The following is a 17,581-nucleotide window of genomic DNA, read 5'->3' on the forward strand; positions in this document are numbered from 1 at the left end:
TTACCTAATGTCATTCAGACGCGTAATACATCCTTTAGCCGTGTCCGTGTCATTCAGGCCAACCATCAAAAGAAAGCATGTCCATGCTTTAAATGTTTATTGTGACATTGTCTTAAAAGTCTTAAAGATGAATAGATGTGACGAATTTAAATATTCTATGATCCTTTTTATTTCACTTTTTACCCGTTTGATTAATTCTAACAAACTAAATCACATCTGTTAACAATTATTACCCTTTTGGTCGTTATCAAGTGATGAATTAATCACGCTCCTTTTATCTCACTACCTAAACCAGACCCGTCCAATGAGGAGCACGTGGTCGGATATGTTATGCCACGCGGTGGAATCAGAGAGCAGCGGTGACCTTTCTATCTATCCTTCTCTGGTGAAGTAATCACTTCTCCAATAATCCATTATCCAAGCACAGTGAACACGACAAAAAATCAATCCTCCGTGGCAGTATTTCCCACCCACTAGCCTCTCCAAAATCATCCACCAGGTGTAAAAAGTCCGAAATTCCCATAACGCCCCACCCACGTCACCCTCCCACCACACCGCCCATTTCCGAAGCTCCACGCTTTTCCGTCCAAAACGCTGCGTTCCCTCTCCGGCTCGCCACATCGAAGAAAGTCAATCACCCTCATTTATAAAGCCACTGGCCACTCGGCATGATAGATACGCCATTGTTAATGTCGGTGTGAAGTTCGAAACGAAACTACTACTGCAAAAATCTTCCGGTCCGACTTTATTTTCCGTTTTACCCTAGCGCTTCGTCGGAAGCTGCTCATCGCAATTCAAGGGAATAACCGTTCATCGGTCGGTGTTGAGATCGTGTTTGGACCGGAATCGGTGGTTAGGGGTTTTTTATGGTTTGATTTTTTTCTTTTGGTCTTATCAGAATGCCACAAGCTCAAGCCCCCGTAACGTCTCAGAGCTCCGCTTATCTTAGTGCTCTCACCTCAGAGATCGAGAAGAAGCTCCAACGGGTTGGTCCTCGTAGCTCTTGTTTTGAAATTCCGCTTATGATTTTTCCGTTGGTTGCCGAGAAAATGTATGAAAGTATAAAGGAAGTGGGAGTATTGAACTAGGTTTTTGGTTTCTTTCGGAGCTGTCTTTCCGTAATTGGATCATCATAAACGAATGCGGATGATTATACTTCTGCTTTAGACGATGAATTTGGCAATTTGCTTATAGTTGTTCTTCGTAGGCAAGCTTCTTTATTATGGACATACTTTCTATGAATGAATTAGTTTAGGTTAGTTTTCGGGATACATTTCACGGCAAGAAAATAGCATTAATGAAAGCGCATTTATTAACTATGTCTATTTGAAGAGTTCGTTCATTGGTGCTTAATCTGTCGCAGGCGCGAACTTCTCCTTCGCAGAGACCCAAGTTGTTGCAAGAGTTATTTGCTGACATTGCCTTAGAGGTTGATGACCGAGCGAGAGGTAAGTCAGGGTTTTCATATGATCTCTTTTTGATGCAATTCATTCTAAGACTATTAAGGAAAAAAAAAATGAAAACCTAATCTGGCGATTCGAGTACAATTGCAAATCATGCTAATTGACTATTGATATAAGATTAGAGATTGATTTCATTAGAGTCTATGGCATAGCTTATGGAATATTGATCACAACTAGCTTGAATCTCGTAATTTATTTCGAATTTATAGTGAATTGCGCCAACTGTAGGTGTTTTAAACAACTATTATGCGTGGTTCTCATTTTTATCAGCTGAAATTGAAAACAGATATAATTCTCACCAGAGAAGAAGATGTGATTTATCCTGCAGAGGATGTTACTCATGGTCCGTTATGCTTTTTTGACGTTCTTGCGGATTATTATGTTCGGCTACCTGAGATTGCAAAGCCCATCCTTGAATTAATTGTCCAGCTATGGAGCCAGTCTTTTGCATCCCATATTTTTACACTTTTGTTCCACAAATGGGTACGTTGACAAATAGATAGATCCTGTCATATTCTTGTAAATATTAGTAATTGATACTTCAAGTCCTACAGTTGACTGGGTAGTATTTTCAAAATTTGCACACAAATTAATTCTTACAATTCCCCTCCAGTCCAGTTTCTAGGGTAATTTCAAGGAATCTTTTGTTGGGAAAAAAGGGGAAGGAAAGAAAGGGAATACAGAAGGTTAGCTTTTGGCCAAAGTAGCAGATTAGAAAATGAACAAATAATTTTTTTTTTTGTACGAAGGGAGCTTTTATAGTTTCAGTTTTCATTTTATTGCAAAGGAGAAGGAGATCAGTTGTTAAGCTACAGAAAGAACATCTGCAGCTTACCCACTGCACAAGAATTTTTTTGATAAGTAATCCACTGCACAAGAATGCAAGATGCTAACTCTTCTGGTGGTGGATAACCACCTACAGGTTTATGATTTTAAACTTATTCTTGAAAAAGAAGATTAGAAGGACCCAGTTTCTGTGGACTTTTGTTCTGCAAAATTGATGAGCGATTGTTTCTTTTCGTTATACTTTTTTTCTTTTTTCTTTTTAAATCCGTAATATGTGCTTAAATCTGAGCCTTGTCTAAGTTATCTTACCGTTTGTCTAGAGCTTGGATTTAGTTAATAATTTATGGTTTTTTTTGTGTGTGTGTGTGTTGGATGGGGTTGTTTAAAGGCTTCAGTGCTCTTATGGAATGCATTTTAAATTATTTTATCTGGTTAACATTGAGTTCTTTTAGTGTCCTGGGGGTTGACGTATTTGCCTATGTAATACTCAGATATTGGTTAAAAAATTCGCATACGATTTGTTTGGTATGTATCACCCCTTTGGAGCTTCTTTTGTGGTGTTATGTATGTATGGGCGGGGCTCCAAAAAATCTCATTATTTCATTTATGGCTTGTGATGAACACTTATGTTCTCTTTACACTGTTGTTCACATGATGGTAAGCTGTACATATTTGTCTTTCTTATATAGCTGTTTGAAGTTCAACTCGACAATTCTGAAGTCCTCCTCCGCTACTCATCGGCTCTTGTTCAAGGTGCCACAAATATTTTCTGGTATGAACAATGGAAAATATATGTCGATTATAAGTAGTTGATTGGTTATTATCAAGCTGGTTACAAATAACTTTTGGATTTGCACTATGGTTTTTTCAACCTGTTAGTGCATTTTGTAGATCATGCTTAAGGAAACACATTATTTTGTAGATCATGCTTAAGGAAACACATTTGAAATTTAGTTTCGCCATTTGACTTCTGAGGTTATGGAACAAAGAATATTTTGGTGTTCTCAATTGTTAAATTACCAGTTATCTAAACAGATGATGATATGGAAAGGGTGAGTTCAATCATTTAATCTATAATATAACACCCCTTATGTATGGGTTAGACTTCATGTAATGAGTGGATCCAACAGAGTTCAATTTTTTTTATGGGTAATATAAATTTTTATTGAAGCTAGTAAATAGGCATAGTACAAGTACACAAGAAGTATACAAACAACAAACACCTAATTACAAGTTAGGAACTAGAAAGTGATACAAGAAAATCATGTAAGCTGGCTCCATTAAAAACGCTGGCAGAAGCCCAAAGAAATAAAGTATGGAAGAAGAAACTTTTAAGCTCATCTGGAGAACATTCCCTATCTTCAATGCTTTGAACATTCCCTTCATGATACATAAAGGAATCATTCTTCATACATCCGCATAATGGGAATCTACCACCCTCTTAGGCATCATCCATGCAATTCCAATCTTGTTAAAAATCTCCACCCACTGTTACAAGGATAATTTAGGTATATATATATCTATCTAGACTGTATATAGCAGACAATTAGGCTGTAGATAACGTGGGAATACTTAACGTATGGGTTGTAGTTAACGTGGGAAATACTTTACGTGTACAGAAAATTCTGCAGCAATTAGCGCCGAAATACTTAGCAACATGTAACTCTCTCTATAAATAATGAAAGGAACCGAAGGGAAAAAGGCATTCAGACCTTTTGACATGGTATCAGAGTGAAATTTATCAAACCATACACGTGGAGCCTGTTCAGTCCATACAAGGATCGGCGTAACCGACAAACCCCTAAGGAAGGTGTAGTAAACGTGCCGGGAGGTGGAGACATATAGATTTCTTCCTTCAAATCACCATGTAGAAAATCATTCTTTATATCTATCTGCTGAAGAGACCATCCTTGCAACGCAGCAAGTGCCAAGATAATCCTCACAGTAGTCATTTTGGCAACAGGTGCAAATGTCTCTTCATAATCAATATCATACTCCTTTTAGTTCCCAAGAACCACAAGACGGGCCTTATATCTGCTCAGTGAGCCATCAGCTTGAAACTTATAACACTCCGTTCCCGTAGGATAGAGATGTTACTAACAAACATGATAAAATGCCCGGTAAAGAGACTCATTACTCTGAAATACCTCATTTATTGGAAAAAAAAAAAACTTAATCCTTGTGTAAATGACACTTATTCATCTCTAAGTCCTTATACTAAATCTACTCCTGGCCATCCAGCTCTGCATTATCATAATCACCATCTGTGGCAATCAACATAGAAGAAAACAAAAAGACAAACAACAAAAATGAGTTGAATACTCAGTAAATAATACATCATACCGAAAAATGCTATCTAGGTTAGCATAAATTTGGTTTTTAAAGCCTTATCATAACTTTCATATGACATTCATGGATTAACATGAGCGGAAACATTCATAATCATGGCAAACATGAAGCGTTAATGCATGAGTAATTTGTCTATCTTGAATTGTACTTATTTCATGGTGAACTACGCTTGAGTCCATGGCACCACATAACTTGTCATGTAGTGAAACACGCTTGAGTCCCTGTTTCACTTAACTTGCATAACATGAAGTGAAATACGCTTGAGTCCGTATTTACTTATCCTGCTTGATGTGGAGTGAAACACGCTTGAGTCCGTGTTTCACTTATCTTGCTTGACATGGAGTGAAACACGCTTGAGTCCGTGTTTCACTTATCTTGCTTGACATGAAGTGAAACATGCTTGCTTGACATGAAGTAAAACATGCTTGGGTCCATGTTCACTTAACTTGCATGACATGGAGTGAAACACGCTTGAGTCCGTGTTTCACTTAACTTGTGGTAACCACGCTTGAATCCGTGGTACCGTCTTAGCATAACTGTGGTAAACACGCTTGGGTCCGTGTTACCTTAAAATGTTTATCTTTCTTGATGCCTGATAATTTTCTTGGACTTCTTAGACTTTTCTAGCATGGCATATTCTTGTACATGGCATGGCATAACATGATATATTCTTGTACATCGTATAGTATAGCATGACATGGCCTAACATGATTTAATCATTTTATGACATTTCATGGCATGCATGATCTGAGAACTAATGAACATGTCATACATGATCTGGCTATTTATTACATGGCATGCTTGACTTAAGTTATTGCATGAACAATGCATGGCATATATGGTCTTAAGTACTACATGAATGAAGCATGCATGATCTGGTTATTTTAATTCATAGAATACCTATCTTAAATTATTATATGATCATATCATGACTTCCATGTGATTTTAGTAACATTCAATCCATCAATCAACAATTCATAAAAGCATAACATATATAGAGGCTTACTTTCATGTAAATCATCGTAATTCATAGAAGTTCATGAAAGCGATCTAACCTTGACTTGGCTCTTAGCCCAACTTAGATAACCATCAAAACCATATCATATTATCATACCCAATTATAATATTTACATTACGCGTACATTTATATGATCATACTATTTACCTCTTAGCGCTGCTTCCGAAATCTCATGTTGTAGCTTGTGACCTATACGAGGCATTAGACGTTACTAATCTTTCTAGAAAACGTGTCGTAGCAATCTAATTACTTAAAATCTTACCATAGAGATAATTTAATAAATAAGTAATTAATAAAAAGAATAAATATAATCATAACATAAATAAATAATTTCTAACTGAATTAACCTAAATTCTAGGTTCGTATGTTACAATCTCCCCTCCTTAAGAAAAATCTCGTCCTCGAGATTACGTACCTCAATCAAACAAGTATGGGTACTTGTTCTTCATGTCCTCCTCTAGTTCCCATGTAGCCTCTTTTTCCGTGTGGTTACTCCAAAGTACTTTGACGATCAGAATGGTCTTCTTACGGAGGACTTGAGTCTTTTGTGCAAGGATCCCAACTGGAAACTCCTCGTAGGTGAGATCCTCGCGAACTTGGAGAGGTTCGTATTCTAAAATGTGTGTCGGATCTGGTATATACTCCTGAAGTATGGAGATGTGAAAAACATCGTGAATGGCAGACAACTGTGGTGGAAGAGCCAACCTATAAGCTGCAGCTCCAATCCTCTCCAGTACATCAAAGGGTCCAAAATATCTCGGACTCAACTCGCCCTTCTTTCCGAACCTCATGATTCCCTTCATTGGCGCAATTTTCAAGAATACTTTGCTTCCTACCTCAAATTGCAGCTCTCGACGCCTCTGATCTGCATACTTTTTCTGTCGTTCTTGCGCAATGGCGAGCCTTTTCCGAATGACAGCTATCTTTTCACGCATATCTTGAATAATTTCCTGCCTAAGGATTCTACGTTCTCCAACCTCATCCCAATAAAGGGGTGACCGACACGACCATAAAGAACCTCATATGGGGCCGCCTGAATGCTCTCTTGGTAACTGCTATTGTATGCAAACTCGATCAGGGGTAAGTATTTAATCCAACTGCCCTTGAAGTCCATCACTCAAGCTCTAAGCATATCCTCCAAAATTTGCACTGTCCTCTCTGACTGCACATCTGTTTGCGGATGAAAGGCCGTGCTATAGGTCAATTATGTCCCTAACTCTTTCTGTACACTTCTCCAGAACACTGAAGTGAAACGAGTATCCCTGTTTGATACAATCTTTGAAGGGATTCCATGCAACCTGACAATTTCGCATACATACAACTCTGCCAATTTGTCTGTAGAATACGTCATCTGAACTGGAATGAAATGAGCTGACTTTGACAATCTGTCAATAATCACCCATGCCGCATCCTGACCCCCTGGTGCCTTAGGAAATCCTGAAACAAAATCCATACCAATTTCATCCTAGGTCCAAACTGGTATGGGGAGTGGTTGTAATAGCCCGGATGGCCTTTGATGCTCTGCTTTGACCTATTGACAAGTTAGACACTGAGCCATATAATTAGCTATCTCACGTTTCATACCGCTCCACCAGAACTGTTGCTTCAAATCTCTATACATCTTAGTGCTACCAGGGTGAATTGCATAGAGTGAGCGGTGAGCCTCTTTCAAAATCACATCTCTAATCTCTTTAACATTCAGAACACAAATTCTTCCTTTAAACCTCAGAGTGCCATCCCCAGATTTTGAAAATTCAGGCCTTTTGTCTTCTGGTACCTCTCCTTTGATCTTCACTAGGCCTGGATCACTATTTTGGGCAACTTTTATCCGATCTATTAATGATGATCCCAAAGTCAGACTGCTCAACCAAGCCTGTGTGTCCATAATCATCTCTATCCCTGCTCTCTCCATATCCAAAAGAATGTGCTTCTGAGGGGTCTACATAGAAGCGAGGGTACTAGAGGACGATTTCCAACTCAAGGCATCTGCCACTACATTAGCTTTACCCGGATGATAGTTGATGTTGCAGTCATAATTCTTTAAAAGTTCTAACCATCTGCGCTTTCTCATATTCAAGTCTTTCTGAGTAAAGAAATACTTTTTTTTTTTTTTGATGAATAAACTGAGTAAAGAAATACTTTAAGCTCTTATGGTCGGTATAAATCTCGCATTTCTTCCCATAGAGATAGTGTCTCCATAACTTAAAGGAAAACACAACAGCTGCAAGCTCTAGGTCATGCGTCGGATAATTCTCTTCGTAACTCTTGAGTTGTCGAGAAGCGTAGGCAATAACCTTCCCATGCTGCCTTAAGACACAACCCAAACCCTTGAGAGAAGCATCACTGTAAATGATAAATCCTGCATTGCCTGAGGGAACAATGAGTACAGGTGCTGTGACTAGTCTCTTCTTCAGCTCCTGAAAGCTTCTTTCACAATCTTCAGTCCATATAAATTTCTCATTTTTCCTCGTCAGCTTAGTCATTGGGGCTGCGATACTGGAGAACCCCTCGACGAACCTCCTGTAGTACCCTACAAGACCTAAGAAGCTTCTAACTTCATTAACATTGGTTGGCGTGGCCCAGTTCACAACTGCTTCAATTTTCATCGGGTCTACTAAAATTCCTTCTTTTGACACGACATGCCCCAAAAAGGTAATCTCTTTCAACCAGAAATCACACTTCTTGAATTTTGCGAACAACTGTTACTTCCTTAATATCTGTAACACAACCCTCAAATGTCCTTCATGATCTGCTTGGCTTTTAGAGTAGATTAGAATGTCATCAATAAACACAAAAACAAATTGATCTACATACTCCCTGAACACTCTATTCATCATGTCCATGAAGGCTGCTGGGGCATTCGTCAAACCGAATGGCATGACTAAAAAACTCAATAGTGTCCGTAACGAGTTTTGAACGCCGTCTTGAAAACATCTTCTGACTTGATCTTGAGCTGGTGGTAGCCTGATCGTAGATCAATCTGGAGAAAACTTGGGCCCCTTGTAACTGGTTAAACAAATCATCAATTCTTGGTAAGGGGTATTTGTTCTTCACTGTCACCCGATTCAATTCTCGATAATCAATGCAGAGTCTCATTGAACCGTCCTTTTTCACAAAAAGAACCGGTGTGCCCCATGGTGACACACTAGGGCGGATGTAACCCTTCTCCAACAGCTCCTTCAACTGCTCCTTCAGCTCCACTGGAGCCATACAGTAAGGTGCCTTCGATATAGGTGCTGTCCCAGGTAGGAGATCAATTGAAAAGTCAACCTCCTAGTCCGGGGGCAACCCTGGAAGACCCTCCGGAAACACATCCGGAAATTCCCTGACAACGAGGATATCTTCAAGCTTGGGTCCCTCTACAGGCGGTGCTACAAGACTAGCCAGAAACCCAAAGCATCCCTGTCTTAGTAATATGGTTGCTTGCAAAACTGAGATCAGTCGAGGTGGGGAGTTTCCTCTCTTTGCACAAAAGCTGAATTCTTCCTTGCCCGGGTTTTTGAAAACTACTTCCTTTTTAAAACAGTCTACACAGGCGTGATTTCGGAATAACCAATCCATTCCCAAAATTACATCAAACCCCATCATATCAAAAACTACCAAGTCTGCTAGAAGGTGCCTCCCACTAATATCTATAGGGCAATTTTTTAAGTATGGTGTCGCAACGAATAGGGGACAGTCAAGCCTCGCTCAAATTTTTCACACTTCTTTTCCTCATCAGGAATCAGATAACTTGCAAACCTCGATAATGCCACGAAGGTGGCGGCATAGTGCTCCACCGTCATGGTTCCCTAAGCTATGTCAATAAACTGCCTAGCTCTTGCCTCTCGGAGTGCAGGAGAAAAGAATCGGTCCAAAAAGGCCTTTTTGAAGCGGTCCCAAGTGATGGGTACCCCTTCACCAAGTTCAAGTTGCAGTAGCTCCCGGGTAGAGGTCCACCACTCATCTGCCTCATCAGCCAGCACATAAGTGGCATACTCTACCTTCTGTTCGTCAGTACAGAACAGAGCTCTGAAAATCTTTTCCATTCTTTTTATCCAACTCTCTACATCAAGTGCTTCTGCTTTGCTGTCAAAAGTCGGAGGGTGTTGTTGCGTAAACTGGTTTGGGGTGCAACCGACCCTGGGATTCCTCACTCCTAAACCCTGATCATCGGCAAGGTACCGAAGAAGTCTGGTAGTAGCAGCAGCCAATACCTCAGGCTCATTCGGTGCTGGTTCTGTGGAGCCTTCAGGGTGCTCATTACGCCTAGTAACCGGTGCCATTCTAATAACATCGTTCATGCAATGAGTATAACTAATACAATCAATCAACAATGAAGCACTCAATCAAGCAAAGCAATAATTAAAACATAATCATAAAGATCCTCGTGAACCTCGAGCTGGCCAGGAGTCGTCCTAGGTAATTTCTATCCTAACTTATTTCTTTTTCTTTTTTTTCTTTTTTATAAAAATAAAAGGAGTCTACAGAATCTCTCGACTTGGGCTCTGATACCAATTGTAACACCCCGTTCCCGTAGGATAGAGACGTTACTAACAAACATGATAAAATGCCCGGTAAAGAGACTCATTACTCTGAAATACCTCATTTATTGGAAAAAAAAAAAAAACTTAATCCTTGTGTAAATGACACTTATTCATCTCTAAGTCCTTATACTAAATCTACTCCTGGCCATCTAGCTCTGCATCATCTAATCACCATTTGTGGCAATCAACATAGAAGAAAACAAAAAGACAAACAACAAAAATGAGTCAAATACTCAGTAAATAATACATCATACCGAAAAATACTATCTAGGTTAGCATAAATTTGGTCTTTAAAGCCTTATCATAACTTTCATATAACATTCATAGATTAACATGAGCGGAAACATTCATAATCATGGCAAAAATGAAGCGTGAATGCATGAGTAACTTGTCTATCTTGAATTGTATTTATTTCATGGTGAACCACGCTTGAGTCCATGGCACCACATAACTTGTCATGTAGTGAAACATGCTTGAATCTGTGTTTCACTTAACTTGCATAACATGAAGTGAAATACGCTTGAGTCCGTATTTACTTATCCTGCTTGACGTGGAGTGAAACACGCTTGGGTCCGTGTTTTACTTATCTTGCTTGACATGGAGTGAAACACGCTTGAGTCCGTGTTTCACTTATCTTGCTTGACATTGAGTGAAACACGCTTGAGTCCGTGTTTCACTTATCTTGCTTGACATAGAATGAAACACGCTTGAGTCCGTGTTTCACTTATCTTGCTTGACATGAAGTGAAACATGCTTGCTTGACATGAAGTGAAACATGCTTGGGTCCATGTTCACTTAACTTGCATGACATGGAGTGAAACACGCTTGACTCCGTGTTTCACTTAACTTGTGGTAACCACGCTTGAGTCCGTGGTACCGTCTTAGCATAACTGTGGTAAACATGCTTGGGTCCGTGTTACCTTAAAATGCTTATCTTTCTTGATGCATGATAATTTTCTTGGACTTCTTAGACTTTTCTAACATGGCATATTCTTGTACATGGCATGGCATAACATGATATATTCTTGTACATCGTATAGTATAGCATGACATGGCCTAACATGATTTAATCATTTTATGACATTTCATGGCATGCATGATCTGAGAACTAATGAACATGTCATACATGATCTGGCTATTTATTACATGGCATGCTTGACTTAAGTTATTGCATGAACAATACATGGCATATGTGGTCTAAGTACTACATGAATGAAGCATGCATGATCTGGCTATTTTAATTCATAGAATACCTATCTTAAATTATTATATGATCATATCATGACTTCCATGTGATTTTAGTAACATGGAAGTCATGATATGATGCATGCTTACAATTAGTGGGATATAATGATGCTGATTGAGTCGAATGTGCGGATACTCGTCGCTCTATTACTGGCTGGTGCATGTTCCTAGGCAATGCACTCATTTCTTGGAAGAGTAAGAAGCAAGACAGAGTTTCCAAGTCCTCCACTGAGTCTGAGTATCGTGCTATGTCTTTCGTATGCTCTAAGATCACATGGCTTCGTGGTTTATTGGGTGAACTTGGTTTTCCTCAACTACACTCAACTCCTCTTCATGTTGATAATACCAATGCTATTCAGATCGCCGCTAATTCTGTCTACCATGAGCGTACAAAACATATCGAAGTCGATTGCCATTCTATACTCGAATCCTTTTACAAACATGTTATTACTCTCCCTCACATTTCCACTAAACGTCAAACTACAGACATATTTACTAAAGCTCTTTCTCGACATCGACATCAGTTCTTGGTTGACAAATTGATGCTTCTTGATCTACCCGCATCAATTTGAGGGGGGATGTTACAAGGATAATTTGGGTATATATATATCTAGACTGTATAAAGCAAACAATTAGGCTGTAGATAACGTGGGAATACTTAACGTATGGGCTGTAGTTAACGTGGGAAATACTTTGCGTGTACAGAAAAGTCTGCAGCAATTAGCGCCGAAATACTTAGCAACATATATGTAACTCTCTCTATAAATAATGGAAGGAACCCAAGGGAAAGAGGCATTCAGACCTTTTGACTCCTACAACATCCTTGCCACCTCACAGTGAAGTAAAAGATGATCCATCTCAAGGTGCAAACTTGAGACCATTTCTCTAATATCATTTAACCAATTGTCCCAAATGTTAATTTGATAGAAAGAGTTGATTTTAATTATTTAATTCATATCATAACAAAAATTATTTCAAATTATTTTTGTTTGTTTGCTTTCCTCTGTTTATTCATTATGCAGGTATTACTTGTTCTATGACATCAACATCAATGTTTTGTCCATTAAAAATGCACCCTAATAAAATCTTGTCAGTGGCCCGTAGTGTAGAGTGGAGTGTATTTACTTTCTTTACATGCTTGGGAAGACAGTGGGCTTAGCTTCCACTATACACATCCAACTTAAGGCATTTTTTATCAATTTGTGTTTTTGTATATCAAGAAGGCATGCTTTGTAGCGAAAACTTATATTATGTACTGCAGTTCTGTTATCCTTGTTCGTCTCTGACCTGTAACCCATGGTCTTGAACCTTCTCTCTGCTCTGAAAATATCCTTCAGAGCAAAAAAGGATAACAGTAAATTTACTTCAATAAAAGTACCTCTGTAGTCATTAACTTGTAGCACACTATCGTAAATGGTGTATAAGATCATTCTCCATTTAATTTGATTGTAGTCGAGATTTGGGGTGGGTATAAATGGATGGATAAATCTTCTTGCAGACCCCCATGCAGAGGCCCTGTGCATGCAGCAGCATTGGCATTATGCTATGTGGGTGGTATTAAAAAAGTTGAAAAAAACCTGCTATCTCTTGTTTTTTTCCCCATCCTGATTCACAATAGACTTATTGCGATTTCCCCAACATTATGACTCTGCTTCAAGAAACTGCCCAACTTTTTTTTCCTTTCCTCGTCCTCGTGACCTGCTTCAGCAATCTAAGAGCCATTTACAAAGAGATGATTAAAATTAGTCGTATCTGCAGTGAATTTCAGATACATTCCAAACCAAATTGATAGGTCCCAGTCAGAGATTACAAACAAGAATATGTTTCTTACTGAACTACCTCCATTGGATGGAAGTCAAAAGATAGAAAAGAGATAATTCTCCACTTGGGGTGTGGAGGAACCCATGGTACAATTAGTTTGCAATTACTAGACAATTGACCAGTTTTCTAGACGCCCAAATTACATATACTACAACCCCACATAACTGCCTCACAACTGCTATACACCTATTTAGTTGCCACGTATCTACAGTCACACAGATGCTAATAGTTGATATAATAACTGCTATTCTACAAAATAACTGCTGTATACGATCTTAGACATGCAAATAACTGTCCCCATTACACAATAACTCCTATTCTCCACGTCCACACATATCCGGAAGCTTTGGGGTCTATCACAAATCTAAAGACAGACAGTTGTTTTCAGATTCTTCCCACAAAGTTGAAATTAGTCAGATGTAATGGTAAGAAGCCACATGGTGAGACCAAGCACTCTGCACTCATTTTCCTTTTCTTCTGATTTTCTCTTCTCCCTCGCCAAATCTTTAAGACTTCAAGTCAAGCAAAGATGGATGTGTTCCCCCATATTCTCATAAATTCATCAAGAAAGTAGTGTCGCCATTGAAGCTTGAGAAAGTAAAACTACTTGCATGATAATAGAGAGAATGTGTTCAAGCAAGAGAAAAAGATAATTTTAGACGACAGTTTGGTGTGGAAGTGAGCGAAAATGGTCAAATCTTTGTCTGAAAAATGGAGAGGGGTGGCTGAATTGGTCTGAAAATGACGGCTTACTTCTTTTCTCTTGAGTTTTTCTTTTTTAATTCAAACTTATAGCCGATGTCAGGGTGTGCCCTGAGCTTGTAAGCCCAGGGCCTGCGTGTAGCAGAACTGTGAATGGATTTGGAGACTTTGTACATGGGCCCTAAAAGTTTATTACTAGTATTCTTATTATTATTGGTGTTATCAATGCTATTATGCTCGTTGTCATTGTTGGTTCTTTTATTCTTCTCTTTTGGAGTGATCATGTGAAAATGTTCATCATACTTGACGGTACTCTTTGCATATTTTTGACACTCCCCCTTTCAGATCAACGATAAGATTTTAACATCTTGTTGCAATAACCATTTTATGATTATTTACAGGATTGACATCCAAACCAATACTTGGCGCTTTCAATCCCTCTTTCGTGTAAGAGACCTTCCAGGGATGAAATCTTACATTCAAACATCTATTGGATGAACAATGTCTTGATTTTTTTTTTTTTTTCCTTTTTTCGTCCTTGAGTTCAGTATCTTCTTGAGGAAGTTGCACTGGAGCCCAAACGATTGAATAAAATTCCCGTGCAGGTAAGTCATTGATGCTGTCCTTTCAGATCTGACATGCTGATACTTATTCAAATGATCGTCATGCTGATAATTTTTCATTTTGTGTCGGTGAGCTTTAATCAGACAAGATAAAATACAGATTGTGGAACCATTATCCTATCACTATATGTAGCACGTGTTTCCTTAATGTTTGTACATCCATCTTATCTCAGGCCCAGAGAGAGCTGTATCTTTTACTGTCAAGGTTCATAATTTTCTACAATTCAGGTAGGCTTTACCATGCAGGAAATGTGTCTTTAACAAATCAGTGCATACACGTTTATAACATTGCTTGATCTATGCAGTTGACGAGCCTCTTTTTGTTTTTGTGTAAGTTACAGCTGACAAGCTTGAAAGCTTCTTAAAGCATTTTCCAGTTTTCCCAAATGTTCTCTTGGTTGGTGGTGCAGCAGACATCTTTGTTATTGAACTTACAGATCAGGTTATTCTGATAGATCATCTTTACTGCATATATTTCTAAAAAATTTTTAGAAAATAACTGTATGGTAGAAAAAGAACATGCACATATCATCATTTTAATGTAGTGTTAGATTATTCTTTTTGTCAGCTTCAAAAGTTGAAGGTGGAACCAGTACTGCTCCATTACCTTTCACACATTGGGGTTCTCCAGGGTATTTTTTCAACCATCTATGAGATCCAAGATATTTTGCATTTGACATATTTTGGCTATTTTTATGATCAATTAATCTTTGCAGGCTTGGAACTAAGAATGACCACAAGTACAAGGTTAAAGACTTGTTTATATAGCTTCACATCGCCTGGAGGTCCAATGTATACTACAAGATCTGTTCGTCATGCTGCCTGGAATGCACTAGATTTGCTTTTTCCGGTGAGTTATATTTTCCTAAATTAACCAGCCCAATGGTTCAGAAACTTCAAAATTGCAAAGCTATTAGTGAAAGAACTTGTATTTGCATCAAGCTCATGACGAGTTCGTTACAATTCCAAGTAAATATTTTTTTATCCACAATAATATATTGCTTAAAGATTATTTGACTTAATTAAAGGGCGTTAGTGGGTGGGAGGGGGGAGTAGGATTATAAGTTACCAAGCAGAATCTACCTGTGTAGGTTTCACTCCATATTTAGTAAGACTATTATATAGGCCAATTTGTGTTGTTAGAATTTAGTCACAAACTTACCTAAAAAAAAAATTTAGTCGCAAACTTGAAGATGTCACTGAGCACATTTTATGGACCTTCCCCCTATCATGCTTTTATATTTTATCTAAGGATTGTTCTGAAATAATATTAACATTGTGGTACAGGTTGGGCGCTACCCTCGGCATCTTATAAGCCTATTTTTTCGACTGCTATATCCATGGTATTGGCCCTCTTCTTGTTGGAACTTTGTGATCTCTTGCATAAAGGCGATACTATATTCTCTGTTAAGGTTGATCTTTTCTAGTTGGGAGAAGGTGAAAAGGCCAAAAGAATAATACTAAAGGACAGCCAGAGTCTCGTGTAAAGTCAAAAACTTAAAAATCACTTCAAAGTTTACAAATGTGTAGCATATCAAATTAGTTTGTGTATCATATGTGCCGGCTTTTGTTTTCCTCATTAACCTCTCACATTTTAATTCCTTGAGGGGTATTCAATCTCAGTGTGTGTGAAAGTTCGTTGTCTTTTTGAAACATCAGAGTTCATTCTTATGCTTTGCTGTTTAGGAACATCCCAAAGCATCTCTCTTTATTTATTATTTTCTCCTTTTCTTTTTGTCTATTAAATGTTTTCCAACCATGCCTTTGTAATAATTGCAAGGTAAATGTGATACCTTGCAATTGAACAAGCGAGAAATGGAACAATGGTGGAAACGGGAAGCAATCATGGTGGAGCACCCAAACCAGATTGGTGGTGGTGCTTGGAGGAGAAGACTGGAGGAATCAAGACGTGTTTGATAATGTTCCGCAATACGTGGGGAAAATGATAAGCAACCGATTGGCTAAGCGTTCCGCGATAAGAGGTTGGGGGAAAGGAAAGTAGGGGAGATCAAAACAATCGACGGAATAACATGTTTGGTTGACCAAATGTTCCTGGTTCGAAAATGATGATATCATCGTATAATGAAAATCTCCCTAGTTCGAAACATATAGAGCCTTTAATATTATATGATACCCGTTTCTTCCTCGTTGCCTCTATCCAACATGAAACGACACTCGAAAAAGTTGAGTTAAATACAAAGTGAGATGTTTTCACCTTGGTCCAACATGACAAAACAAACCAACAGGAACCTCATTTACCACAAGAAAAACACGGAATTCTTAAAATCAGAATTGAACAGGGTTGTCCATTCAAAAGAAAAAAAAATGAATAATCGAACAAAATTGTCCAACAACTGAACTCAGTCAAACCGAAGAAGCATTTACCAATTTTCAATTGTGGAACGCTGTCTCTCGTGACAGAACACAAGGAAGCAAACGTGGCACAAACTTTGCGATCTCATGGTGCTAGTATAGCTGGCAATCCTAAAATTTCCGAGGTGACATATGGTTCTAAACACAACTCTGCAGTAATTACAAGGTCTCGAACATATTCTGCAGTAACTAGAAGGTACAGATGAAGCCTTGGGTATCAAGCATCAACAGCGAAGCAATAGACCTTGCTCACACGTGAGGCTGGAGCCATCAATTGATCCCTAAAGCATTTCAAAAGCTGCAAGTCCCTGGGTTCCCTTCTCATAAAGCCAGCCATCAATTGGCCAACAGGAACAATAAACTAGATTTGTACGATGCTCTAATATGCACAAATTGATCAGAGGCGATTCCCTTCACCATCATGCCGCAAATTATTACTCTTTTTCAGATAAAGTAGAAACAGAAATGACTCTGTATTCCATGTCAATTTGTACAGAGCTTACTACTTCAAAACTGTTTACTTCCCAGAGTTTGGCAAAGTTATCTTCAACGAAGAAGGCATATACAAAAACTCCTTCCACAGACAAAGAAGCCTTAATGATTCTGAACATCAGTGCTGTTAACTCATGCAATTCTTAAAAGTTCACCCAGGTTCCCTACATTTGTCAAACCTGC

General features: G+C 38.6%; 1 protein-coding gene across 4 annotated transcripts; it reads left to right on the top strand.

The window, feature by feature from the left end:
• The first annotated feature begins 462 nt into the window (after positions 1-462).
• On the top strand, positions 463-16,679 carry LOC122291988. Of its 4 annotated transcripts, none has more exons than XM_043100104.1 (12): positions 463-986; positions 1,364-1,448; positions 1,750-1,946; positions 2,939-3,021; positions 14,312-14,357; positions 14,459-14,515; positions 14,707-14,761; positions 14,869-14,975; positions 15,102-15,165; positions 15,250-15,383; positions 15,821-15,876; positions 16,314-16,679. In XM_043100104.1, the coding sequence occupies exons 1-12, from the start codon at positions 900-902 to the stop codon at positions 16,315-16,317; spliced, it is 975 nt and encodes a 324-aa protein (XP_042956038.1). In that variant the 5' UTR covers positions 463-899; the 3' UTR covers positions 16,318-16,679. The 4 variants fall into 4 exon arrangements, with proteins under 4 accessions (XP_042956038.1, XP_042956035.1, XP_042956034.1 ...); XM_043100101.1 differs by lacking the exon at positions 16,314-16,679 and having other exon boundaries at positions 474-816; positions 899-986; positions 15,821-16,224; XM_043100100.1 differs by lacking the exon at positions 16,314-16,679 and having other exon boundaries at positions 485-986; positions 15,821-16,224.
• Positions 16,680-17,581: the final 902 nt, after the last annotated feature.

This window comes from Carya illinoinensis, chromosome 13 (assembly GCF_018687715.1).
Source record: "Carya illinoinensis cultivar Pawnee chromosome 13, C.illinoinensisPawnee_v1, whole genome shotgun sequence".
Classification (NCBI taxonomy): Eukaryota; Viridiplantae; Streptophyta; class Magnoliopsida; order Fagales; family Juglandaceae; genus Carya; species Carya illinoinensis.

Excerpts from the sequence above, each read along its gene's own strand:
- LOC122291988 (XM_043100101.1), top strand. The coding sequence starts at position 900 with ATGCCACAAGCTCAAGCCCCCGTAACGTCTCAGAGCTCCGCTTATCTT. Across the intron at positions 987-1,363 it reads TCGAGAAGAAGCTCCAACGG|GCGCGAACTTCTCCTTCGCA; the intron begins GTTGGTCCTCGT and ends AATCTGTCGCAG. Across the intron at positions 14,976-15,101 it reads TTATTGAACTTACAGATCAG|CTTCAAAAGTTGAAGGTGGA; the intron begins GTTATTCTGATA and ends TCTTTTTGTCAG.